Source organism: Hyperoodon ampullatus (assembly GCF_949752795.1).
Source record: "Hyperoodon ampullatus genome assembly, chromosome: 7".
In the NCBI taxonomy this organism is placed as follows: Eukaryota; Metazoa; Chordata; class Mammalia; order Artiodactyla; family Ziphiidae; genus Hyperoodon; species Hyperoodon ampullatus.
In genome coordinates, this window is record NC_136920.1 from 64,301,078 (window position 1) to 64,329,054 (window position 27,977).

A 27,977-nucleotide genomic window follows, 5' to 3' on the forward strand; every position below is an offset into this window, starting at 1 on the left:
AAAGTGGAAACAACCCAAATGTCCATCAACTGATGAATGAATAAATAAAATGTGGTCTATCGGGACAATGGAATATTAGTCAGCCATAAAAAGGGAAGAAGTACTGACACATGCTACAACATGGATGAACCTTGAAAACATTTTGCTAAGTGAAAGAAGCCAGTCACAAAAGATCACATATTATATGATTCCATTTATATGAAGTGTCCAAAATAGGCAAATCCAGAAGCAGAAAATAGATGAGTGGTTTCCTAGGGCTAGGGAGTGAGGTAGGGGAATAGGGAGCAACTGCTAATGGGTTGCCAAAATAGATTAGTGGCTTTTTAGGGCTGGGGAGAGAGGTTAGTAGAAAATGGTGGGGAGGGGTGGCTGGTAATAGGTTCACGGTTTTGGGGGCAGGGATGATGGAAATGCTCTAAAATTGATTATTGTGATGGTTATACAACTTTGAGAATATATTAAAAACCACTGACTTGTACATTTGTACACTTTAAATGGGTGAATTGTATGGTATGTGAATTATATCTCAATAAAGCTGTTACAAAACACACAAAACACCCCTGGCAATTCACCACGGTCTTTCTTGTTGTTTGTCTGAAAGGAGATCTCAGGAACTAAGAGAGGGAAGAACGTGAAGATGGAAAGAGACTAGATTATCAAGCAGTCACCTAAAGAAGAGACTGCCCGGGCTTCCCTGGTGGCGCAGTGGTTGAGAGTCCGCCTGCCGATGCAGAGGACGCGGGTTCGTGCCCCGGTCTGGGAGGATCCCACATGCCGCGGAGCGGCTAGGCCCGTGAGCCATGGCTACTGGGCCTGCGCGTCCAGAGCCTGTGCTCCGCAACGGGAGAGGCCACAGCAGTGAGAAGCCCACGTAATACAAAAAAAAAAAAAAAAAAAAAAAAAAGAAGAGACTGCCCAATGAGGATACACCCACCTTGGAACGCTGCATAAGTGGAAAAAAAACTTAATGTTAAGTCGCTGAAATTGTGACGCCATTTGTTATAGCAGTTACCCTACCCTGACTAATACCAAGTCAACAACACTAAGAAGGCACGGGTTTCCTCAGTGAGAAAGATCAACTCCCCACTGAGTCTGCATCAACTTGCTTAACAGACACCTGGGATCCCCCACTAGGAAGACTTCCATCACCACTGACCCTGACCTAGGGTATGCAGCCCTACAGTTTTCTGAATTCCCTGCTTTGGCCCTGCCTTACTTCAATGGTTATCTTTGAATGGTGGTATTACCAGTAATTGTGTTTTTATATTTATCTGTATACATTGAATATGTATGATTTAGTTGTCTTTGTTTTTACGCATCAGAGAAAAAATACAGTAGATCTGCTTTCTACTACCAAACCCTTAACTGTAGCACCCAGGTACCTCATTATATGGATCTCCTCCAACTACATGCCACAGCTGTGATCATTTAGTCATTTATTCTTTCAACCACTCAATAAAACTTACTGAGCACCTACTATGTGGTATGGGGTAGACAATGGCCTAGTATACCATGGCCCCTGCTCCCCTCTGGCTTACAATCTAGGGGGAGGGAATGGTAAATATTAAACATGTAAACACAGAAAAGTGAGTGCTACAAAGGAAAAGATCAAGCACTGTGAGAATGAATAATAGCATCGTTTTTAGATTTGGTATTCTTTGCAATATCAACCTCTCTCAGAAAGGGACATTTAAACTAGACCTTGAAGTACCATTTGGGACAACATGGATAGACCTAGAGGGTATTATGATAAGTAAAATAAGTCAGAGAAAGACAAATACTGTATGATTTCACTTGTATGTGGAATCTAAGAAAACAAATCAACAAACATAACCAAATAGATATAAACTCACAGATACAGAGAACAAACAGGTGGTTTCCAGCGGGGAGGGGATGAGCGAAATAGGTGAGGGAGATTAAGAGGTACAAACTTCCAGTTCCAAAATAAACGAGTCATGGGGATGAAATGTACATCATGGGGAAGAGTCAATAACTATGTAATATCTTTGTATGGTGACAGATGGTAACTAGATTTATCATGGTGATCATTTTGTAACATATAGAAATATTGAATCACTATGTTGTGCACCTGAAACTAACAGTGTTGTAGGTCAGTTATACTTCAATTTAAAAAACATGTAAAAAAAATAAAAATAAAAAACATGTAGACACTGGGTGGAAACGCATCAAAATGCTAATGGAGGTTATCTCTGGGGGGTGGGGATTACGGGCGATTGCTATTCTTTATGCTTTTATGTATTTCTAGTTGTCTGCAATGCACATGTATTGCCTGTAAAATTAGACAGAAGACAATAAATGTAAAAAATAAATAAAAGATAAAGGTCAATAAGCAAACAAACAAGACCCTGAAGGATACACAGACTCAGTTAGGTAACAATGAACATTCCAGACCGAGGAAACAGCTTGTGCAAACACGCACAGGGGAGAACAGTCTGCTGCTCTTAAGAGCGGAAGGCAGGTGAGGATGGCTCTAGGGCAGTGAACAAGGAGGAGCAGGACGGGAGGCAAGGCAGGGCCAGGCTTCCCCGTCAAGGGACTTCTACCCAGCAGAACTGAGAAGTCAGTCACTAAGTTCCACGTGTTACTCCAAAATGGCTTCTCAGATCCTAGCTCTTCCCAAGAAGCCTTCCCCAAATACCATCACTGAAGATGACACAACACTGGTGGCTGGGATTCTCTGCTGGGAAACAGAAGGGCAATTAACATTTATCCCGCATCTCCTATGTCCCAGGAACTGTGATAAGTTTTTTTTTTTACTTATGATACTCTTATTTAATTCTTAAAACCATCTCCTTAATTCCCATTAACCTCATTTCTTCCACAGTGGTTCAGTCCATGGTTTTGTGGGCTGTAAACAGCAGAATCGTTTTGAAATATTTCTCAAACCATTCCAAAGTTAAGTGCTCTCTAGACAACCAACTCCTAGTCAGCTAAGAGCTATGGGCAACATATACACAATGGAATATTACTCAGCCAAAAAAAGAAAACAAAAACAGACTCAGATTTCGAAAACAAAATGCAGGGGGAGGGATAAATTAGGAGTTTGCGATTAACATACACACACTACTATATATAAAATAGATAACCAATAGGGACCTACTGTATAGGACAGGGAATTCTACTCAATATTCTGTGATAACCTATATAAGAATCTGAAAAAGAATGAATATATGTATATGTATAACTTAATCACTTTGCTGTACACCTGAAACTAATACGACATCGTAAATCAACTCTACTCCAATAACATTTTGAAAAAAGATCTATGGGCAACTTTTTGGCTAAATTATGAGTAGTTTTTCTTATTTACTTTAAATAGCCATAATTTCTACAGACTAAGCCAGTAAGTCACCTCACATTTGCTATGTTGACTCCTCTGCAATCTTCCCCCACTCCAGGGGTTACGATGTGATGATTTGATATATGTATGCATTGTGAAATGATTACCACAATTAAGTTAGTTAACACATCCATCATCTCACATGGTTACTTTTTTGTGTGGTGGGAACACTTAAGATCTACTCTCTTAGCAAATTTCAAGTATACAATACAGTATTACCAACTGTATAGTCACCATGCTGTACATTACATTCCCAGAACTCATTCATCTGATGACTAAAGTTTGTACCCTTTGACCAACATCTCCCCATTTTTCCCTATCCACCAGCCCCTGGCAACTCCCATTCTACAATCTGCTTCTATAAGCTTGAAAATTTTAGATTCTGCATATAAATGAGATCATACAATATTTGTCTTCCTGTGTCTGGCTTATTTTACTTGGCATAATGTCCTCCAGGTACATCCATGTTTTTGCAATTGGCAGGATATCCTTCTTCTTTACAGCTGAATAATATTTCATTGCACACACACACACACACACACACCACATTTTCTTTAGCCATCTGTTGACTGACACTTTGGTTGTCTCCATACCTTGGCTATTGTGAATAATGCTGCAATGAACAGGGGAGTGCAGATATCTCTGCGAGATACTGATTTCATTTCCTTTGGATATATACCCAGAAGTGGGGTTGCTGGACCACATGGTAGTTCTATTTTTAATTTTTTGAAAAACCTCCACACTGTTTTTCATAATGGCTGAACCAATTTACATTCCCACAACAGTGTACAAGTGTTCCCCTTTCTCCACACTCTCACCAACACTTATCTCTGTGAGTTCTTTATATATTTTGGATATGAACTGCTTATCACATATCTGATTTGCAAATATTTTCTCCCACTCAGTAGGTTGCCTTTTCATTTTGTTGATGGTTCTTTTGCTGTACAGAAGCATCTGAATCTGATGTAGTCCCAACTGTTTATTTTGCTTTTATTGTTTATGTTGCTTTTGTTGCCTGTGCTTTTGATGTCACAGCCAAAAAAAATCAGTGTCAAGGACAATGTCAGTGAGATTTTCCCTATGTTTTCTTCTAGAAGTTTTACGGTTTAAGGTCTTAGATATAAGTCTATAATCTATTTCAAGTTAATTTTTGCATATGGTGTAAGACAGGGTCCAATTTTATTCTTTTGCATGTGAATATCCAGTTTTGCCAACACCATTTATTGAAAAGACTATCTTTTCTCCATTATATATTCCTGGTGCCCTGTCAAAGATTAGTTTACTGTATGTACGTGGACTTATCTCTGGGCTCTCTATTCTGTACCACTGGTCTATGTGTCTGTATCATTTTGCCAGTATCATATCATTTTGATTACTATAGCTTTGTAATACATATAGTTTGAAATCAGGAAGTATGATACAGCTTTGTTCTTCTTTCAAGATTGCTTTGGCTATTTGGGGGTCTTGTGCGGTTCTACACGAATTTTAGGATTTTTTTTTCTATTTCTGTGGAAAATGCACAGAATTTTGATAGAGATTCTGTAATCTTTTTATATCACACTAGGTAACCTCCCCATTTGAATTAAGAAGTGAAAGGAGGGGATAAATGAAGAAGGAACCGAACTTTTGTTAACAGCCATCTAGCTGCCAGGGGCTGTGCAGGCCACCTGCATGTGGTGCATCTCATTTAATCCACACCATAGGGATCTCCAACCTGGTTTACAGATGAGCAAACTCAGGCTTAAGGAGTTTAATTACCTTGTCAACATCATATTGCTGGTAAGTGATTCAAACATCAAAGCATATGCTCTTTTCACAACCAGAATGACTCCCTATAAAGCAGTGGTGTCATGCAAGGCTGATTTTGTCCCTAGGGGACACCTGGCAATGTCTGTAGACACTTCTGGTTGTCACAACTTGGGGGTCGGGTTGCTACTGGCACCTAGGGCGGAAAGACTGGGAGGTTGCTAAACTTCCTACAATATATAAGATGGCCTCCCAAACAGAGAATTACGCAGCTCTAGTTGGCACTAGTGCAAAGTTGAAAAACCTGTTATAAAGTAATCAACTCTGAATTTTACTAAACACTATTCTTTTTCCTACAAATATCTACACTCAAACAAACCTTGTCTCATTCAAAATCATCATCTCAGAGGACCATTACTTATCCCAGCGATGTTTTCATGCTAACAGCACTTTTATCAACATTGCTTTATGAAATTTCTTCCTCTAAACTATCTTCCTTGGTGGCAAATCTCTATTTTCCTAGTAGTTTTGATATTTGGAAATGGTCAAAAGTTTTCTCTTAAACTTGGTAAAAATACGGGTAACCAAGCTACACAGTAATAGTCACAGCCTTAGCCACAGCCAAACACCTGCTTCATGCCAGGATTACTCCCTGGAAAGCTTACTGCAAGGTAGATGTTAGTATCCCATTTTACGTATGAGGAAGGTGGCTTCAGGAGATTTAGTGGCTTGACCATAGCCATAAGACTTAAGTATAGGAGCTGGAATTCAAACCCAAGTCTGTTTGCCTTCAAAGCCCACAGTAATGACACTGATTTCCTATATACCGTGTTAGATGACTCTTAAAGCAATTCTGAAGGAAAAAAATCCCCCCCCAATGATACAATGATATTCTGAATAACGGCAGCATTGTCCAAGGCAAAGCATTGCAGCATGATTAATATGAAGAGAACAAGTTCACCTGTCTGTATAAGTTCAAGTATGTAATACATACACACGTGATTACATTTTGAAATCATGCGTTAACTTGAGTCACCCCTAACGAACTCTCTCCTTCTTTAGCACAAAGCCCTTCCACTGACACACAAATAAGTCAGTAAATGAAGGAAGGACAAAAGAAAGGGAACTGAAGCAGGAATTTGACAGAAAAGGTAGATAACATAGGCTCAAAGAGGCCAGCGGGGAGGAAGGAGGACAGATGGAAGTGGTAAGTTCTTTGGATAAATATGTTTCAAAAGGAAAATATGTATTATTGGCCAGGCCACTGCTCAGAAGATAATAAGATGGTCCACTTCTCATTAAAAAAAAAAAAAGCAACTGGTCTTTTGGTATAAAAAGTATTTATTATGAAAGTGGCGTCAATATTCAGCTATTGTCTGATGCTCTCAACATACATGAAAAAGTAGGACATATAACAGTAATGGCCCTACAATTCCAAGAGGCCCATGGCTTATTTTAGTTGCCCATTGGGCAAACAAAATATAAGCTAAAGCTTTCTGGGAAGAGTTTCATTGATTATGCCATGATATGATTAAATTAGTGTATATAGAGCACTGTGCTAAAACTGGGGAGTTCTGGTCCCAGAACTATTAATGACCAGCTATTTTATTTTGGGCCTTTGCCTTTCTTTCTTCCCCCTCTCTAAAATAAAGGATTTAGACTACATCAGGGGTCCCCAACCCCCAGGCCGTGGACCGATACCGGTCCGTGGCCTGTTAGGAACGGGGCCGCATAGGAGGTGAGCAGTGGACGAGTGAGTGGAGCTTCATCTCCCGCTCCCCATCACTCCCCATCGCTCACATTACCGCCTGAACCATCCCCCTTCCCCACCGCCTCCCTGGTCCATGGAAAAACTGTCTTCCATGAAACCGGTCCCTGGTGCCAAAAAGGGTGGGGACCGCTGGACTACATGATTCCTTGTAAATTCACAGATTTTGTGGTTCTCCTCACTGCCAGGAAAACAATCACCACAAATATGTATCCTTCTTTTGCAACATGGTTTTAGGTAGCTGAAGGGAAATGAACTATAAAAGTAGGGCTATATAAACCAGACAAAGACAAGTATCACATTATACTGCTTCTATGTGGAATCTAAAAAAGTGATACAAATGAACTTATTTACAAAACACAAACAGACCCACAGACACAGAAAACTAATTTATGGTTACCACAGGGAAAAGGTGGGGAGGGATAAATTAGGAGTTTGGGATTAACAGATACACAGTACTATATATAAAATAGATAAACAACAAGGACCTACTGAATAGCACAGGGAACTATACTCAATATTTTATAATAACCCATAGTGGAAAAGAATCTGAAAAAGAATATATATATGTATATACATATACATATATACATGTATATTTATATATATATACACATATATGTGTGTGTGTGTGTGTATATATATATATAAAATCACTTTGCTGTACACCTGAAACTGACACAACATTGTAAACCAACTATATTTCAATTAAAAAAAAATAGAAAAAAAGTAGGGTGATGTCATCATTTTCCTACTCTTTACAAACATGTAATAAAAAATGGCTATTTAGATAAACATATGGTGAGATCACACTGTGAATATAAACAAAAGAAACCCAAAAAAAGGAGGCTGGTGGTTACTGCAGAGACAACAAGCTCTCACCGTCCCTCCACCTGAGCAATGACCTGGCTGGGCAGCCCAGAGGCCAAGGATGAGCTGACTGCTGTAGGTTCTGTAACAAGCCTGCAGACCCTTTGGTGTGGGCTGGATTCAGTAACTTTCATCTAATATTCCCACCCACACACGTTTCTAGGGCCCACAGAGTATCTTCCTCTCTCCATCACTCCCCTTAACTCACTTACAGAGAGACACATCATATTCCAATAAACGTGTCACACATTCAGTTTCCCTTCCACGTGCTGAGTAATTCAATGAGTTCAATTTTGCCAGGGCTGGCAGTCTGGACCCAAAGATGCAGGGAGGAGAATATGAGTACAGTCCTGCTTTGAGACAGGTGAGTTTTGTTGTTTTTAAACCCAGGACTTTGATTCTGTTATTCTTCTTCCAGGCCATGCCTCTGCCTGCTGCCTGGATCCCTGGTCAGGATCTTCTGGCTGCATTAGCATATCTAATAATATCCTGTCTGTAAAAGTAACAGCAAATAAAAACTGTTCATAAAGGTTCCACGCCATTGGGAGGCAAGCAATTTAACGGCTCAGTGGAAACTTGAAGTAGCTTTGAATGGCCTTCTAAGGCAGTGAAAGGGAAGCTATCGGGCAAAGATGCCGACTCAAGGCAGCTTTCCTAATACAGGGAGCCCTTGCCTAATACAGGAAGGGTCAAATCATTCATTCCTGTCAACTTTTAGTAACACTGATGGCCGTCATTTGTTCCACTTCCTAAGAGTTAATGGTCAACTGTAATGCAGGAAAATTCATTATTTGCCCATCACTATATTCCCCTTTACAGAAACACGGTATCTCCATAAACTTTCTCAAAACTGGACCTAATGTGAAATCCTACTGTGACTCTGCTGACAGCTGGCCAAATTATACCTAAAGCAAAGATGTAAAATTCAGGATCAGATTGCATGTATAAATGAAGCAAATATTGCAATTCTACAGAAAATCCCTCGTTGGTTGGAGAAAATGAGGTTCCTGGCACTAAGGAGGCCAGCTTCAATATACATATTTGTGGTGACTGTTCTCCTGGCAGTGAAGAGAACCACTGTCTAATAGGGAGCCATCAGACTAGAAGGAAAAGACCCGTCATCAGAAAGGTGGCTGTCTGGCAAGCAATCCCAGCCATTCTGCTTCCAAATGGGAAACATATATCCTCCAGGAATCACTTCATCCTGCCACACCCGGTTCTCTTAGATACTGATTTTCCATTTCAAAACATGTTTTATTCTTTCATTACTTTGAGTGGATGGTAATCAGATTATTTCATTCTGCTTGACAACCATTACCTCTGCTTGGTCCGGGAAAAGACTTGGTGGTGAGCGCTTTAAAAGGCCCTCTTAGTTTTAATTTAATGAACCATTTTTTAAAATAGCACTTAAAGTGTGCCAGGCATTCTTCCAGAAACTTCACCAGTGATAAGTCATTAATCCTTGTTCAGTCAAGGATCGATCAAGTATAATTTAAGTATAAAAAAAAGCAGAACCCACTACTCTGAGGGAAGAGAGGTACAAAACTTTTTTTTTTCAGGCTTAAGGAAGATGCCCTTCCCAATGTTCCCCGCCTTGGGATGCTGAGTTTAAAGACTGCTGGGGAGAGAGAAGGCACATTTTCATAGAGACCATGAAGCCCCTCTGCCAAAAGGAATCCAAATCCCGACTACCACTATTTGCCGGTATCTAGTACAGCAGGACACAAGCACGTGCTATGTACCCAACAGAAATGTGTCCATATGTGTGCAAAAATCATGCACAAGAATGCTCACAGCAGGACTGTTCTTAGTATCCCCAAACTGGAAACAACCTACAGGTCTATCAGCAGTAAAATGGATAAATCACTTGTGGCATATCCACACAACGAAATATTCCACAGCAAGGAGAAAGAATGAACTAGTGACACATCCAACAGCATGGACGAATCTCACAAACACAATGCTGAGTGAAGGAAGCCAGACACAAAAGAGTACGTACTGTGTGATTACATTTATACGAAGTTGAAGGACAGGAAAAACTCATCTATGGAGACAGAGGTTACAATATATGAATAATGGCTGCCTATGGAGGGGTGGGGACTACCTGCAAAGGGGCACAAAGGTACTTTCTGGGGGGTGGTGGAAATTTTTTTTTTTTTTTTTTTTTGCGGTACGCGGGCCTCTCACTGTTGTGGCCTCTCCCGTTGTGGAGCACAGGCTCCGGACACGCAGGCTCAGCGGCCATGGCTCACGGGCCCAGCCGCTCCGCGGCATGTGGGATCTTCCCAGACCGGGGCACGAACCCATGTCCCCTGCATCAGCAGGCGGATTCTCAACCACTGCGCCACCAGGGAAGCCCAATGTTGTATATTTTGATAGGTGTGTTGTTTACATGTGTGTATCTATTAAAACTCATCAATTTGTATAAAGATCTACACATTTCACTGCCTGTGCATTTTACATACTTTAATATAAAAGAGAGATGTAGCCTCATATGCATTACAAGAATCCTGAAGCCATGGGTTTCCGTGTTGCTGCTGTCGGGCAGGTGTTGTCAGTGGCAGGTCCACAATCTACAGCTTAACCCAGCTGCTGAAGCAAAGAAAAGCCTCTGAGCAATCAGACCCAAAAGTCCTCTAACTCGGGTTACCATCGACCCTCACTATATTCATTCCCTGAGGAAGATGTTGGCCGTGGAAGGTTGATAAGAAGATGTCAGAACTCTTTGGTTCTCAAGCCATGTTTGAATATCCTCCCAGAGTTTTTTGCCATGTGATTCAAACATGACCAATTCCTGGCCCCAGCAGAGGACAGGCCCAGTGGGAAATGCATTTGGGCGTGGTTCTCACCATGTTCACCTAATGCCACCCCTCTTCCTGTATCTTACTGGGGAGGAAGAGTGACTGTAGGACTAAGACATTTAGGCAACTCGGATTTTGTGAAATTGGATGTGTCAGACTCCTAGCTATCCTCCAAATCCACAGTAGCCGAGTTTGAATGGGCACATGGCCACCCAGCTAGCGACTACATTTCCCAGCTTCCCTTATAGCTAGATAGGGATCATGTGACTATGTTCTCACCGATAGAATGTCAGTGGAAGTGGCATGCGCAAATTCTACTTGCTTTAAAGGAAACTGCTTGCCCTGGGCTTCCACTCTTTACCCCTTTCATTAGGCTGGAACACAGAGTAGCAGTGACCTAGCTTCAACTAGAAGAGGACAACACTCCTGGGAGTGAAAGAGCTACAAAATGGTCAGAAGCTAGGTCCCTGAACAACTCCTGGGGCAGTACTATGCCACTAGCCTGGCCCACTCACCTCTAGACTGCTATGTAAAAGAGAAATTTCAATCTGATTTAAATCATTGCATTTGGGGGTTCTTTACTACAGCATCTCAGCTGACACCCCTAGCAATAAGCTTTTGAGGCTCATGGTCTCCAGGCAGGAATTTCCAAGTCTCACATATTCTACCTAGCCCAGTAATTTGTGCTCCGAAGTTCAGATTATACAGCACCCTCTTTCCCCATCATACAACGTTAATCCTGTTGTTAAACCTGCCCCCACCCACCCAGCCTACAAGACACTCTCAGCTCCTTATTTGTGTACACAAGGTCCTTTCACGACACAGTCCCACCCTCCACACTCTGCTCACTGCAGATATTTACTTCACCTACATCTCATGTTCTGGATGTTCCCAGAAGGCAAAATGCACATGAAGAACTATCTGCTCACACTTCTGGCCAAGTGGAATGGCCTTTTCACCACTCCCATCCCACATTCTATCCCGCCCATGAGGCAATTTTTTACTAAATCATAAAAACCCAGCCCCAGGGCTTCCCTGGTGGCAGAGTGGTTAAGAGTCCGCCTGCCTATGCAGGGGACACGGGTTCGATCCCTGGCCCGGGAAGATCCCACATGCTGCGGAGCAACTAAGCCTGTGCGCCACAACTACTGAGCATGTGCGCCTAGAGCCCACAAGCCACAACTACTGAAGCCCGTGCTCCCAGAGCCTGTGCTCTGCAACAGGAGAAGCCACCACAATGAGAAGCCCACACACCGCAATGAAGAGTGGCCCCCGTTCACTGCAACTAGAGAAAGCCCGCGCACAGCAACGAAGACCCAGCACAGCCAAAAATTTAAAAAACCAAATAAATTAATTAATTTAAAAAAACCCAAACCCAGCCCCACCCAGGTGTCTGCTCCTCTGGTGAGATGGGGCTGGGAGATGCTCTCCTCAGCTCCTTGCCTGGGTGGGCAAGTCAGGCTCTAGGGCCAGCAGAAATCATTGTTTGAGGGTCCCAACGAGTTCCCTGGTCAGAGTGCTGCAGTTGAGCAGAGCAGATGCTTGGGACTACTGCTCGGGCACTGCAGAAAGCCTTCTTGGAATCTGACATGTTATCACACTGGGACCGTTGGCCAGCTGCTCCTGACGTGGCCACACGAAGGCTCAGACTGTCCCAGTCTCTGAACTGAAAAGAACCAACACTATTAGCATATCTCTCACCACCAAGAATGCAAGGTATTTCAATGAAGAGTATCAGGAGGACATCTACAAATCCCAGACCAGCATGTGCAAGTTCTGAGGAACGCTGGAATAACCCAATGTATCTGGGTGACCTTTGGAGAAAGCTGAGACAGAGCTACAACAGGGCAGTGGCTGACACCCAACTCATAGCCCATGTTCTCCAGCCGTGTGGCTGACAGGGTCTTGGTGCTTCAGCCGGCTGTCAGGCCTGAGCCGCTGAGGTGGGAGAGCCGAGTTCAGGACATTGGACCACCAGAGACCTCCTGGCCCCGTGTAATATCAGTTGGCAAGAGCTCTCTCAGAGATCTCCGTCTCAACCCTAAGACCCAGCTCCACTCAATGACCAGCAAGCTCCAGTGCTGGACACCCCATGCCAAACAACTAGCAAGACAGGAAAACAACCCCACCCATTAGCAGAGAGGCTGCCTAAAATCATAATAAGTTCACAGACACCCCAAAACACACCACCTGATGTAGTCCTGCCCATCAGAAAGACAAGATCCAACCTCATCCACCAGAACACAGGCACCAGGCGGAGATTACCTTCCTCCCCACGGATACACCAGAAATACAGCTACACGTGGAACAACTCCTACAGAACACCTACCGAACGCTGGCAGAAGACCCCAGACCTCCCAAAAGGCAAGAAACTCCCCACATACCTGGGTAGGGCAAAGCGGAGAGATTCCCGCACAGAGGATCGGTGCCGAGCGGCACTCAACAGCCCGAGAGGCTTGTCTGCTCGCCCGCCGGGGCGGGCGGCGGTGGAAGCTGAGGCTCGGGCTTCGGTCAGAGCGCAGGGAGAGGACTGGGGCTGGCGGCGAGAACTCAGCCTGAGGGGGGCTAGTGTGCCACAGCTAGCCGGAAGGGAGTCCGGGAAAACTCTGGAGCTGCCGAAGAGGCAAGAGACTTTTTCTTCCCTCTTGGTTTCCTGGTGCGCAAGGAGAGGGGATTAAGAGCGCTGCTTAAAGGGGCTCCACAGACGGGCGCGAGTCGCGACTGAAAGCGCGGAGCCCAGTGACGGGCGTGGGACGCTGGGGCTGCTGCTGCCGCCGCCAAGAGGCCTGTGTGCGAGCACAGGTCACTGTCCACATCGCCCTTCCGGGAGCCTGTGCAGCCCGCCACTGCCGGGGTCCCGGGATCCAGGGGCGGCTTCCCTGGGAGAACGCACGGCGCGCCTCGGGCTGGTGCAACGTCACGCCGACCTCTGCCGCTGCAGGCTCGCCCCGCACTCCGTGCCCCTCCCTCCCGCCCGGCCTGAGTGAGCCAGAGTCCCCGAAGAGGCTGCTCCTTTGACCCTTTCCTGTCTGAGCGAAGAACAGACGCCCTCCGGCGACCTACACGCAGAGGCGGGGCCAAATCCAAAGCTGAGACCCAGGAGCTGTGAGAACAAAGACGAGAAAGGGAAACCTCTCCCAGCAGCCTCAGAAGCAGCGGATTAAAGCTCCATAATCAACTTGATGTACCCTGCATCTGTGGAATACATGAATAGACAACAAATCATCCCAAATTGAGGAGCCAGGAGTCAGTGCTGTGCCTCTGAGGTGGGAGAGCCAACCTCAGGACACTGGTCCACAAGAGACCTCCCAGCTCCACATAATATCAAACAGCGAAAATCTTCCAGAGATCTCCATCTCAACACCAGCACCCAGCTTCACTCAACGACCAGCAAGCTACAGTGCTGGACACCCTATGCCAAACAACTAGCAAGACAGGAACACAACGCCACCCATTAGCAGAGAGGTGGCCTAAAATCATAAAAAGTCCGCAGACACCCCAAAACACACCACCAGACGTGGACCTGCCCACCAGAAAGACAAGATCCAGCCTCATCCACCAGAACACAGGCACTAGTCCCCTCCACCAGGAAGCCTACGCAACCCACTAAACCAACCTTAGCCACTGGGGACAGACACCAAAAACAACGGGAACTACGAACCTGCAGCCTGCAAAAAGGAGACACCAAACACAGTAACATAAGCAAAATGAGAAGACAGAAAAACACACAGCAGGAGAAGGAGCAAGATAAAAACCCACCAGACCTAACAAATGAAGAGGTAATAGGCAGTCTACCTGAAAAAGAATTCAGAATAATGATGGTAAAGATGATCCAAGATTCTATTTCCAAGATCCAAAATCTTGGAAATAGAATAGACAAAATGCAAGAAACAGTTAACAAGGACCTAGAAGAACTAAAGATGAATCAAGCATCGATTAAAAACACAATAAATGAAATAAAAAATACTCTAGATGGGATCAATAGCAGAATAAGTGAAGCAGAAGAACGGATAAGTGAGGTGGAAGATAAACTAGTGGAAATAACTGCTGCAGAGCAAAATAAAGAAAAAAGAATGGGGCTTCCCTGGTGGCGCAGTGGTTGAGAGTCCGCCTGCCGATGCAGGGGACACGGGTTCATGCCCCGGTCCGGGAAGATCCCACATGCCGCGGAGCAGCTGGGCCCGTGAGCCATGGCCGCTGAGCCTGCGCGTCCGGAGCCTGTGCTCCACAACGGGAGAGGCCACAACAGTGAGAGGCCCACATACCGCAAAAAAAAAAAAAAAAAAAAAAAAAAAGAAAAAAGAATGAAAAGAACAGAGGACAGTCTCAGAGACCTCTGGGACAACATTAAACGCACCAACATTCGAATTATAGGGGTTCCAGAAGAAGAAGAGAAAAAGAAAGGGACTGAGAAAATATTTGAAGAGATTATAGTTGAAAACTTCCCTAATATGGGAAAGGAAATAGTTAATCAAGTCCAGGAGGCACAGAGAGTCCCATACAGAATAAATCCAAGGAGAAATACCCCAAGACACATATTAATCAAACTGTCAAAAATTAAACACAAAGAAATCATATTAAAAGCAGCAAGGCAAAAACAAGTAACACACAAGGGAATCCCCATCAGGATAACAGCTGATCTCTCAGCAGAAATTCTACAAGCCAGAAGGGAGTGGCAGGACATAATTAAAGTGATGAAGGAGAAAAACCTGCAACCAAGATTACTCTACCCAGCAAGGATCTCATTCAGATTTGATGGAGAAATTAAAATCTTTACAGACAAGCAAAAGCTGAGAGAGCTCAGCACCACCAAACCAGCTTTACAACAAATGCTAAAGGAACTTCTCTAAGCAAGAAACACAACAGAAGGAAAAGACCTACAATAACGAACCCAAAACAATTAAGAAAATGGGAATAGGAACATACATATCGATAATTACCTTAAATGTAAATGGACTAAATGCTCCCACCAAAAGACACAGAGTGGCTGAATGGATACAAAAACAAGACCCATATATATGCTGTCTACAAGAGACCCACTTCAGACCTAGAGACACATACAGACTGAAAGTAAGGGGATGGAAAAAGATATTCCATGCAAATGGAAACCAAAAGAAAGCTGGAGTAGCAATTCTCATATCAGACAAAATAGACTTTAAAATAAAGACTACTAGAAAAGACAAAGAAGGACACTACATAATGATCAAGGGGTCGATCCAAGAAGAAGATATAACAATTGTAAATATTTATGCACCAAACATAGGAGCACCTCAATACATAAGGCAAATACTAACAGCCATAAAAGGAGAAATCGACAGTAACACAATCATAATAGGGGACTTTAACACCCCACTTTCACCAATGGACAGATCATCCAAAATGAAAATAAATAAGGAAACACAAGCTTTAAATGATACATTAAACAAGATGGACTTAATTGATATTTATAGGACATTCCATCCAAAAACAACAGAATACACATTTTTCTCAAGTGCTCATGGAACATTCTCCAGGATAGATCATATCTTGGGTCACAAATCAAGCCTTGGTAAATTTAAGAAAATTGAAATTGTATCAAGTATCTTTTCTGACCACAATGCTATGAGACTGGATATCAATTACAGGAAAAGAGCTGTAAAAAATACAAACACACGGAGGCTAAACAATACACTACTTAATAACGAAGTGATCACTGAAGAAATCAAAGAGGAAATTAAAAAATACCTAGAAACAAATGACAATGGAGACACGACGACCCAAAACCTATGGGATGCAGCAAAAGCAGTTCTAAGAGGGAAGTTTATAGCAATACAATCCCACCTTAAGAAACAGGAAACATCTCGAATAAACAACCTAACCTTGCACCTAAAGCAATTAGAGAGAGAAGAACAAAAACATCCCAAAGTTAGCAGAAGGAAAGAAATCATAAAAATCAGATCAGAAATAAATGTAAAAGAAATGAAGGAAATGATAGCAAAGATCAATAAAACTAAAAGCTGGTTCTTTGCGAAGATAAACAAAATTGATAAACCATTAGCCAGACTCATCAAGAAAAAAAGGGAGAAGACTCAAATCAATAGAATTAGAAATGAAAAAGGAGAAGTAACAACTGACACTGCAGAAATACAAAAGATCATGAGAGATTACTATAAGCAACTCTATGCCAATAAAATGGACAACCTGGAAGAAATGGACAAATTCTTAGAAATGCACAACCTGCCAAGACTGAATCAGGAAGAAATAGAAAATATGAACAGACCAATCACAAGCACTGAAATTGAAACTGTGATAAAAAATCTTCCAACAAACAAAAGCCCAGGACCAGATGGCTTCACAGGCGAATTCTATCAAGCATTTAGAGAAGAGCTAACACCTATCCTTCTCAAACTCTTCCAAAATATAGCAGAGGGAGGAACACTCCCAAACTCATTCTACGAGGCCACCATCACCTTGATACCAAAACCAGACAAGGATGTGACAAAGAAAGAAAACTACAGGCCAATATCACTGATGAACATAGATGCAAAAATCCTCAACAAAATACTAGCAAACAGAATCCAACAGCACATTAAAAGGATCATACACCATGATCAAGTGGGGTTTATTCCAGGAATGCAAGGATTCTTCAATATACGCAAATCAATCAACGTGATAGGGCCTCCCTGGTGGCGCAGTGGTTGAGAGTCCGCCTGCTGATGCAGGGGATACGGGTTCGTGCCCCGGTCTGGGAGGATCCCATATGCCGCGGAGCGGCTGGGCCCGTGAGCCATGGCCGCTGAGCCTGCGCATCCAGAGCCTGTGCTCCGCAACGGGAGAGGCCACAACAGTGAGAGGCCCGCGTACCGCAAAAAAAAAAAAAAAAAAAAAAAAAAAAAAAAAAAAAATCAACGTGATACACCATATTAACAAATTGAAGGAGAAAAACCATATGATCATCTCAATGGATGCAGAGAAAGCTTTTGACAAAATTCAACACCCATTTATGATAAAAACCCTGCAGAAAGTAGGCATAGAGGGAACTTTCCTCAACATAATAAAGGCCATATATGACAAACCCACAGCAAACATCGTCCTCAATGGTGAAAAACTGAAACCATTTCCACTAAGATCAGGAACAAGACAAGGTTGCCCACTCTCACCACTCTTATTCAACCTAGTTTTGGAAGTTTTAGCCACAGCAATCAGAGAAGAAAAGGAAATAAAAGGAATCCAAATCGGAAAAGAAGAAGTAAAGCTGTCACTGTTTGCAGATGACATGATACTCTACATAGAGAATCCTAAAGATGCTACCAGAAAACTACTAGAGCTAATCAATGAATTTGGTAAAGTTGCAGGATACAAAATTAATGCACAGAAATCTCTGGCATTCTTATATACTAATGATGAAAAATCTGAAAGTGAAATCAAGGAAACACTCCCATTTACCATTGCAACTAAAAGAATAAAATATCTAGGAATAAACCTACCTAAGGAGACAAAAGACCTGTATGCAGAAAATTATAAGACACTGATGAAAGAAATTAAAGGTGATACAAATAGATGGAGAGATGTACCATGTTCTTGGATTGGAAGAATCAACATTGTGAAAATGACTCTACTACCCAAAGCAATCTACAGATTCAATGCAATCCCTATCAAACTACCACTGGCATTTTTCACAGAACTAGAGCAAAAAATTTCACAATTTGTATGGAAACACAAAAGACCCCGAATAGCCAAAGCAATCTTGAGAACGAAAAATGGAGCTGGAGGAATCAGGCTCCCTGACTTCAGACTATACTACAAAGCTACAGTAATCAAGACAGTATGGTACTGGCACAAAAACAGAAAGATAGATCAATGGAACAGGATAGAAAGCCCAGAGATAAACCCACACACCTATGGTCACCTTATCTTTGATAAAGGAGGCAGGAATGTACAGTGGAGAAAGGACAGTCTCTTCAATAAGTGGTGCTGGGACAACTGGATAGGGACATGTAAAAGTATGAGATTAGATCACTCCCTAACACCATACACAAAAATAAGCTCCAAATGGATTAAAGACCTAAATGTAAGGCCAGACACTATCAAACTCTTAGAGGAAAACATAGGCAGAACACTCTATGACATAAATCACAGCAAGATCCTTTTTGACCCACCTCCTAGAGAAATGGAAATAAAGACAAAAATAAACACATGGGACCTAATGAAACTTAAAAGCTTTTGCACAGCAAAGGAAACCATAAACAAGACCAAAAGACAACCCTCAGAATGGGAGAAAATATTTGCAAATGAAGCAACTGACAAAGGATTAATCTCCAAAATTTATAAGCAGCTCATGCAGCTCAATAACAAAAAAACAAACAGCCCAATCCAAAAATGGGCAGAAGACCTAAATAGACATTTCTCCACAGAAGATATACAGACTGCCAACAAACACATGAAAGGATGCTCAACATCTTTACTCATTAGAGAAATGCAAATCAAAACTACAATGAGATATCATCTCACACCAGTCAGAATGGCCATCATCAAAAAATCTAGAAACAATAAATGCTGGAGAGGGTGTGGAAAAAAGGGAACACTCTTGCACTGTTGGTGGGAATGTGAATTGGTACAGCCACCGTGGAGAACGGTATGGAGGTTCCTTAAGAAACTACAAATAGAACTACCATATGACCCAGCAATCCCACTACTGGGCATATACCCTGAGAAAACCATAATTCAAAAAGAGACATGTACCAAAATGTTCATTGCAGCTCTATTCACAATAGCCCGGAGATGGAAACAACCTAAGTGTCCATCATCGGATGAATGGATAAAGAAGATGTGGCACATATATACAATGGAATATTACTCAGCCATAAAAAGAAATGAAACTGAGCTATTTGTAATGAGGTGGATAGACCTAGAGTGTGTCATACAGAGTGAAGTAAGTCAGAAAGAGAAAGACAAATACTGTATGCTGACACATATATATGGAATTTAAGAAAAAAAAATGTCATGAAGAACATAGGGGTAAGACAGGAATAAAGACACAGACCTACTAGAGAATGGACTTGAGGATATGGGGAGGGGGAAGGGTAAGCTGTGACAAAGTGAAAGAGTGGCATGGACGTATATACACTACCAAACGTAAGGTAGATAGCTAGTGGGAAGCAGCCGCATAGCACAGGGAGATCAGCTCGGTGCTTTGTGACCGCCTGGAGGGGTGGGATAGGGAGGGTGGGAGGGAGACGCAAAAGGGAGGGGATATGGGAACATATGTATATGTATAACTGATTAAATTTGTTATAAAGCAAAAAAAATAAAGAAGTAAAAAAAAAAAAAAAAAAAAAAAGAACACAGGCACCAGTCCCCTCCACCAGGAAGCCTACACAACCCACTGAACCAACCTTACCCACTGGGGCAGACACCAAAAACAATGGGAACTATGAATCTGCAGCCTGCGAAAAGGAGACCCCAAACACAGTAAGTTACGCAGAACGAGAAGACAGAGAAATACACAGCAGATGAAGGAGCAAGGTAAAAACCCACCAGACCTAACAAATGAAAAGGAAATAGGTAGTCTATCTGAAAAAGAATTCACAGTAATGACAGTAAAGATGATCCAAAATCTTGGAAATAGAATGGAAAAAATCCAAGAAACATTTAACAAGAACCTAGAAGAACTAAAGAGCAAACAAACAATGATGAACAACACAATAAATGAAATTAAAAATTCTCTAGAAGGGATCAATAGCAGAATAACTAAGGCAGAAGAACGGATATGTGACCTGGAAGATAAAATAGTGGAAATACCTACTGCAGAGCAGAATAAAGAGAAAAGAATGAAAAGAATTGAGGACAGTCTCAGAGACCTCTGGGACAACATGAAACTCACCAACATTCGAATTATAGGGGTCCCAGAAGAAGAAAAGAAAAAGAAAGGGTCTGAGAAAATATTTGAAGAGATTATACTTGAAAACTTCCTTAATATGGGAAAGGAAACAGTCAATCAAGTCCAGGAAGCACAGAGAGTCCCATACAGGATAAATTCAAGGAGAAACATGCCAACACACACATTAATCAACTATCAAAAATTAAATATAGGACTTCCCTGGTAGTGTAGTGGTTAAGAATCTGCCTGCCAATGCAGGGGACACGGGTTCGAGCACTGGTTCAGGAAGATCACACATGCTGTGGAGCAACTAACCCCCGTGTGCCACAACTACTGAGCCTGTACTCTAGACCCCGTGAGCCACAACTACTGAGCCAGTGTGCTGCAACTACTGAAGCCCGCGTGCCTAGAGCCCACGCTCCACAACAAGAGAAGCCACAACAATCAGAAGCCTGCGCACAGCAACGAAGTGTAGCCCCCGCTCACGCAACTAGAGAAAGCCTGCGTGCAGCAATGAAGACCCAACGCAGCCAAAAATAAATTTTAAATAATAATAATAATAATTAAATAAAAAGAAAAAATATTAAAAGCAGCAAGGGAGGGGGTTCCCTGGTGGCACAGTGGTTGAGAGTCCGCCTGCTGATGCAGGGGACGTGGGTTCATGCCCCAGTCCGGGAAGATCCCACATGCCGTGGAGCAGCTGGGCCTGTGAGCCATGGCTGCTGAGCCTGCGTGTCCGGAGCCTGTGCTCCGCAACGGGAGAGGCCACAACAGTGAGAGGCCCGCACACTGCAAAAAAAAAAAAAAAGCAGCAAAGGAAAAGCAACAAATAACATACAAGGGAATCCCCATAATGTTAACAGCTGATCTTTCAGCAGAAACTCTGAAAGCCAGAAGGGAGTGGCAGAACATTCTTAAAGTGATGAAAGGGAAAAACCTACAACCAACAGCACATTAAAAGGATCATACACCATGATCAAGTGGGGTTTATCCCAGGAATGCAAGGATTCTTCAATATATGCAAATCCATCAATGTGATAAACGATGTTAACAAACTGGAGGAGAAAAACCATATGATCACCTCAATAGATGCAGAAAAAGCTTTTGACAAAATTCAACACCCACATATGATAAGTCGCTCCAGAAAGTAGGCATAGAGGGAACTTACTTCAACATAATAAAGACCATATATGACAAACCCACAGCCAACATCGTTCTCAATGGTGAAAAACTGAAACCATTTCCACTGAGATCAGGAACAAGACAAGGTTGCCCACTCTCACCACTATTATTCAACATAGTTTTGGAAGTTTTGGCCACAGCAATCAGAGAAGAAAAAGAAATAAAAGGAATCCAAATCGGAAAAGAAGAAGTAAAACTGTCACTCTTTGCAGATGACATGATATGATACATAGAGAATCCTAAAGATGCTACCAGAAAACTACTAGAGCTAATCAATGAATTTGGTAGACTAGCAGGAAAAAAATTAATGCACAGAAATTTCTTGCATTCTATACACTAATGATGAAAAATCTGAAACAGAAATTAAGGAAACACTCCCATTTACCATTGCAAAAAATAAAATACCTAGGAATAAACCTACCTAAGGAGACAAAAGACCTATAGGGAGAAAATTATAAGACAATGATGAAAGAAATTAAAGATGATATAAACAGATGGAGAGATATACCATGTTCTTGGATTGGAATTATCAACATTGTGAAAATGACTATACTACCCAAAGCAATCTACAGACTCAATGCAATCCCTATCAAACTACCAATGGCATTTTTCACAGAACTAGAACAAAAAATTTCACAATTTATATGGAAACACAAAAGACCCCGAATAGCCAAAGCAACGTTGAGAAGGAAAACTGGAGCTGGAGGAATATACTATACTACAAAGCTACAGTAATCAAGACAGTATGATACTGGCACAAAAACAGAAATATAGATCAATGGAAGAGGACAGAAAGCCCAGAGATAAACCCACACACATATATGGTCACCTTATCTTTGACAAAGGAGGCAAGAATATACAATGGAGAAAAGAAAGCCTCTTAAATAAGTGGTGTTGGGAAGACTGGACAGCTACATATAAAAGAATGAAATTAGAACACTTACTAACACCATCCACAAAAATAAACTCAAAACGGATTAAAGGGGGCTTCCCTGGTGGCGCAGTGGTTGAGAGTCCGCCTGCCCATGCAGGGGACGCGGGTTCATGCCCCGGTCCGGGAAGATCCCACATGCCACGGAACAGCTGGGCCGGTGAGCCATGGCCGCTGGGCCTGTGCGTCCGGAGCCTGTGCTGTGCAACGGGAGAGGCCACAGCAGTGAGAGGCCCGCGTACCACAAAAAAAAAACAAAAAACAAAAAACGGATTAAAGACCTAAATGTAAGACTGGATACTATAAAACTCTTAGAGGAAAATATAGGCAGAACACTCTGTGACATAAATCACAGCAAGATCCTTTTTGACCCACCTCCTAGAGAAATGGAAATAAAAACAAAAATAAACAAATGGGACCTAATGAAACTTCAAAGTTTTCTGCACAGCAAAGGAAACCATAAACAAGACCAAAAGACAACCCTCAGAATGGGAGAAAATATCTGCAAATGAAGCAATGGACAAAGGATTAACCTCCAAAATATACAAGCAGCTCATGCAGCTCAATATCAAAAAAACAAACCACCCAATCCCAAAATGGACAGAAGACCTAAACAGACATTTCTCCAGAGAAGATATACAGATTGCCAACAAACACATGAAAGGATGTTCAACATCACTGATCATTAGAGAAATGCAAATCAAAACTACAATGAGGTATCACCTCACATGGGTCAGAATGGCCATTATCAAAAAGTCTACAAACAGTAAATGCTGGAGAGGGTGTGGAGAAAAGGGAGCCCTCTTGCACTGTTGGTGGGATGTAAACTGATACAGCCACTATGGAGAACAGTATGGAGGTTCCTTAAAAAACTAAAAATAGAACTACCATACGACCCAGCAATCCCACTACTGGGCATATACCTTGAGAAAACCATAATTCAAAAAGAGTCATGTACCACAATGTTCACTGTAGCTCTATTTACAATAGCCAAGACATGGAAGCAACCTAAGCGTCCATCGACAGATGAATGGATAAAGAAGATGTGGCACATATGTACAATGGAATATTACTCAGCCATAAAAGGAAATGAAATTGAGTTATTTGTAGTGAGGTGGATGGACCTAGAGTCTGTCATACAGAGTGAAGTAAGTCAGAAAGAGAAAAACAAATACCGTATGCTAACACATATATATGGAATCTAAAAAAAAAAAAAGGTTCTGAAGAACCTAGGGGCAGGACATGAATAAAGACGCAGATGTGGAGACTGGACCTGAGGACACGGGGAGGGGAAGGGTAAGCTGGGACGAAGTGAGAGAGTGGCATGGATATATATACACTACCAAATGTAAAATAGATAGCTAGTGGGAAGCAGCCGCATAGCACAGGGAGATCAGCTCAGGTGCTTTGTGACCACCTAGAGGGGTGGGATAGGGAGGGTGGGAGGGAGACGCAAGAGGGAGGGGATATGGGGATATGTGTGTAACTATGGCTGTTTCACTTTCTTATACAGCAGAAGCTAACACACCACTGTAGAGCAATTATACTCCAATAAAGATGTTGGGGAAAAAAAAAAAAAACCCAGCCCCAAAGACCCAGAGAAGCTTCTTTAAAACCCCAAAGCAAAGTGCCTTCCTCCCTCTACTATGCTTTGATATTCATTAATATATTTATAATTCTGAGCTGTAAGTATTTAGTTACATGTGTGATCTCGGAGCTAGAATATATGTTCCAAAGACAAAGTCCCTGGAGGTTAAGATCATGCCATGTCCATTTTCTTAACTTTAGCATTCAGCTCATGATCTGGCTCATCCTCAATGAGGGCTGAATGAAAGAAGGAAACAATTTAACAGCTGGCATGTTTCAAAACTCTATACGCATATTATCACTCTTACCTATTCAGTGCAAACACATAGTGGAATTTAATGTTATGCTGGTCAGCCAAATCACACGTCGGCAGCATTTCCAGTGTTTCTACCAGCTTCACCATTGCATCATAGTCCTGTTGGCAAGAGGTCCCAAGGTGAGAAAGACAGGAAACACAGCTCTTTGCAGGTTTTTTTGAACAGTTACGAACATGAGACCGCCTCAGCATTTAAATAGAAGCCTTTCCCTACAGGCAGCATTTAGTGACATTAAAGCCCTTAAAAGAATAGCAATGAGATTAAAAACAACAAGGTGGATGAGAGAGAAGACAGAGAAAGAATCCCTGCTATCAGAGGTCACAAAAGGACCAGGGAAAGGAAGTTAGATTCAAAGACGATAAAACAAAACAAATGAGCCCAGCAGCCAGGAGAAGCTACCACATTTTGAGTGTAGGAGAGTTAACACCAGCAGGGCTGTGGGTTAAAATGAACGGGACACAAACATGTAGGAAATCTTAGAGTTATTTGCCACGTAAAGGCGGGGGAAACATGCCAATCCTTCCTTTTTTGTCAGAAACAATCACATTCATCTAAACCAGAATTTCTCAACCTTGGTACTCCTGACATTTGGGGGCTGGATCATTCTTTACGGTGGGGGCTGTGCTGTGTATCGCGGGATGTTAAGCGGCATCCGTGGCCTTGACCCACTAGATGCCAGGAGCACTTCCCCCTCCCTCCTCGAGCTGTGACAACCAAGTATGTCTCCAGATACTGCCACATGTCCCCCGCTTAAGAAGCACAGCTCTAAACTGCATAATTACCCAGGGAGAAATTGCTACCGTGTTTGTCTGAGCTGTGTCCCCTCCGAGCAGGGCCATCTGCTACCCTTTCAGCCGGGCTTACAATCCTTTCGGGCCAATTCGCTGACAGCCAGCCACAGTTAGCAGATGAGGACTTCCCACTGAAATCTCAGGTCTGTTTTGTGGCTTTACACCTCAGTGCTGCTACCCAGGGATAGGGAAGGCAGAGTATTGCAAGAAGCTTGCGGCTCACCCTTGAGCCCTAGAGTCCCACCAATGGGAGGTTATAAAGAGGAGAGATGCGTGAAAGCAAGGGCAGAAGGAAGCCAGCAGCTCAACAGAAGAAAAACTTCAAAAAAGGTCACTCCCATTCTCTTGTTCCATGGGGCATAATTTAATCATCGTAATTCCTAATAGCACCTGCTATTAAAGTCAATTAACTGCATCTGTTTATCACCAGGGGCACGAGTTCCTTAAGTGGTTGACTCTGTTCTTGGTTCAGGTCATAAACGGAAGCCTCTCTCGTTCAGATTTAAAGACCCGTGGCCAACAACCTCCAATATGGCTTTGTAGAATTCTGCAGGTTATGTACATTGTCCTGTGTTCCTCCAAAGGAAAGTAAGGCAAGACATCCTTAGAAATGGCTCCACAGCATTAAACTTGGAGGGAGGAAACGACTGATTTCCTCCATGGTACCATATTCTACAAACCCTGTCTCAAGAACTCTCCAGAAGCCTCTGTCACTTGTCTTAGAATAAACCCCTGCATTCCCTGGGTCCTGGACTTGCCTCTGCTACTCCTGCTCTCCCTTTCACTAATAGGTAGTGGTAAACAAAGAAGGAAGTGACAAAGGCCTAAAGGAAGTAGCAGAGGAGTTAACAGCAAAGAGGACAGAGCCGGTTGCCTCAGTTTGAATCGTGACTTTGCCAACTGCTGTGTGACCTTAGGCAAGTTACTTAACTTCTCTGTACCTCATGTTCCTCATTTGTAAAATGGAGATAATCCAAGTGTACACCCCATAGGCTTATGAAGAGAATTAAGTGAATTAGGACTTGCAAAGGGCTTGGAACAACGCCTAACACTAAGTGCATATAAACTGTTTAGTTCTAATTCCTTTTATTAAGCAGTACTGTTTCTGAGATTTTGCTGGAGTGGCCTTCTGATATGACAAAACCTTCTTCAATACTTCCACCACAACAGATATGCGAGGTGACCTATGACCTAGCCACATCCCTATTTTGTCTGTAAAACAGTTACCTAACCGTACACCTAGTGTAAGAGTACTTCATATGAGAAATTCCTCATGTCAGGGAAGAAGTGTGATAGCCTCAGACAAGCATATTTCATACCTGGATATCACGATAGGACAGCATTAAATTAATGACGATGTCTGAGGTCAGAACGTCGGTATTGTCCGTGCGGAGCTTGATGCGAGCCAGCTCCTTCGTCAGTGCATCACCCTGGTATTTCCCTCTGGCTCTCCGGATGTCATTTAACAAGATTTCTTTGTAATAAGCACTGGAGAAGGAAACAAGAAAACCTCCAGTCGCATCCATGTGCATCCAGGACTGTGTTGCCCTTAGCAGCTCAAACAAACTTGGTTCTCGTTGACAGGACTTAGGCTAACACATGGGGCCTCGCCCAGACCTCAGACTCCCTGCATCAGCAAACAGGAGACACGTCCTATTTGTGCTTGACATTCTGCAAAAACTCACCACTAAACAGTAACAAAGAAATATCAGTTCATTATGACCTTGAAAATATTTTCAAACTTGACCCCATATGTATCTGGATGACCCACAGGACTTGCTACCCACCCCAGCCCATCCCCCCTCTCTGGTATTTTCAAACACAAAGACGACAAGAAAGTACCTTATTTGAATAGTAATTTCCCCCATGATTAAGAGATTTTCACAAAGCTGAACAAAACTCCAAAGCCATGAAACAGAGTAAAATGAGAACTTCTTTAAAATGTATCTATCAGGTGTCCCAAGCTAGTAATCACAAAGCTTTCTGCAGCTGGTCGAGAGCCAGAACCTGGATGTGTCCATAAGCAATCCAAGAAGCTGTGCCTGGACACTTACGGGCAACCTCGGCCTTTTACCCCATACTCCCCTTGTCATTTTTGACAGCCAGAGTGCTTTTCTTTTCTTTTCTTTTCTTTTTTTTGCGGTGTGTGAGCCTCTCACTGTTGTGGCCTCTCCCGCTGCGGAGCACAGGCTCCGGACGCGCAGGCTCAGCAGCCATGGCTCACGGGCCCAGCCGCTCCGGGGCATGTGGGATCCTCCCGAACCGGGGCACGAACCCGTGTCCCCTGCATCGGCAGGTGGACTCTCAACCACTGCGCCACCAGGGAAGCCCCAGAGTGCTTTTCTGTAAGCAAATATAAGACATAAAACTTCCTTCATGTGGGCGTCTAGATAATAATAGGGATGTATGACAACATCTCGAGCAGTTTAAATCCACACTGGAATGTCTCACCATAGCCCCTCAAAGAACCAATGCTAGTATCTGGTATTTGGTTTAAAATCTTTAAAAATGACCGAATTTGGTATACAGAGGCCAACTTACAATGACCATAGATTGACTTAAATATGTTGTCTACGCTCCAAGTAATTTTTTTTTTTGGAGACTGGGCATTGCCAAGCTGTAATACTGTCAACCCATTAAGCAGCTCAAATGTTTTAACTGTAGACAGTAAAATTAGGCTGTTTATTAAAAAGAATAGGTTCAGTAAGTAAACTCTTCAGAGAATGAAAAACAACACCTAAGAATAACAAATGTCACTTTTAAT

At 42.6% G+C, this 27,977-nt stretch overlaps 1 protein-coding gene across 1 annotated transcript in view; it reads right to left on the bottom strand.

Annotated features, from left to right (window-relative positions):
• The window catches only part of LOC307055599 (mitogen-activated protein kinase kinase kinase 15-like), a gene marked incomplete at both ends in the record, with an annotated part of 119,925 nt that overhangs the window by 59,972 nt on the left and 31,976 nt on the right, over positions 1–27,977 (bottom strand). The window contains 2 exon segments of the mRNA XM_079707815.1: positions 24,414–24,520; positions 26,533–26,701. Coding sequence (XP_079563941.1) covers positions 24,414–24,520; positions 26,533–26,701 — 276 coding nt within the window.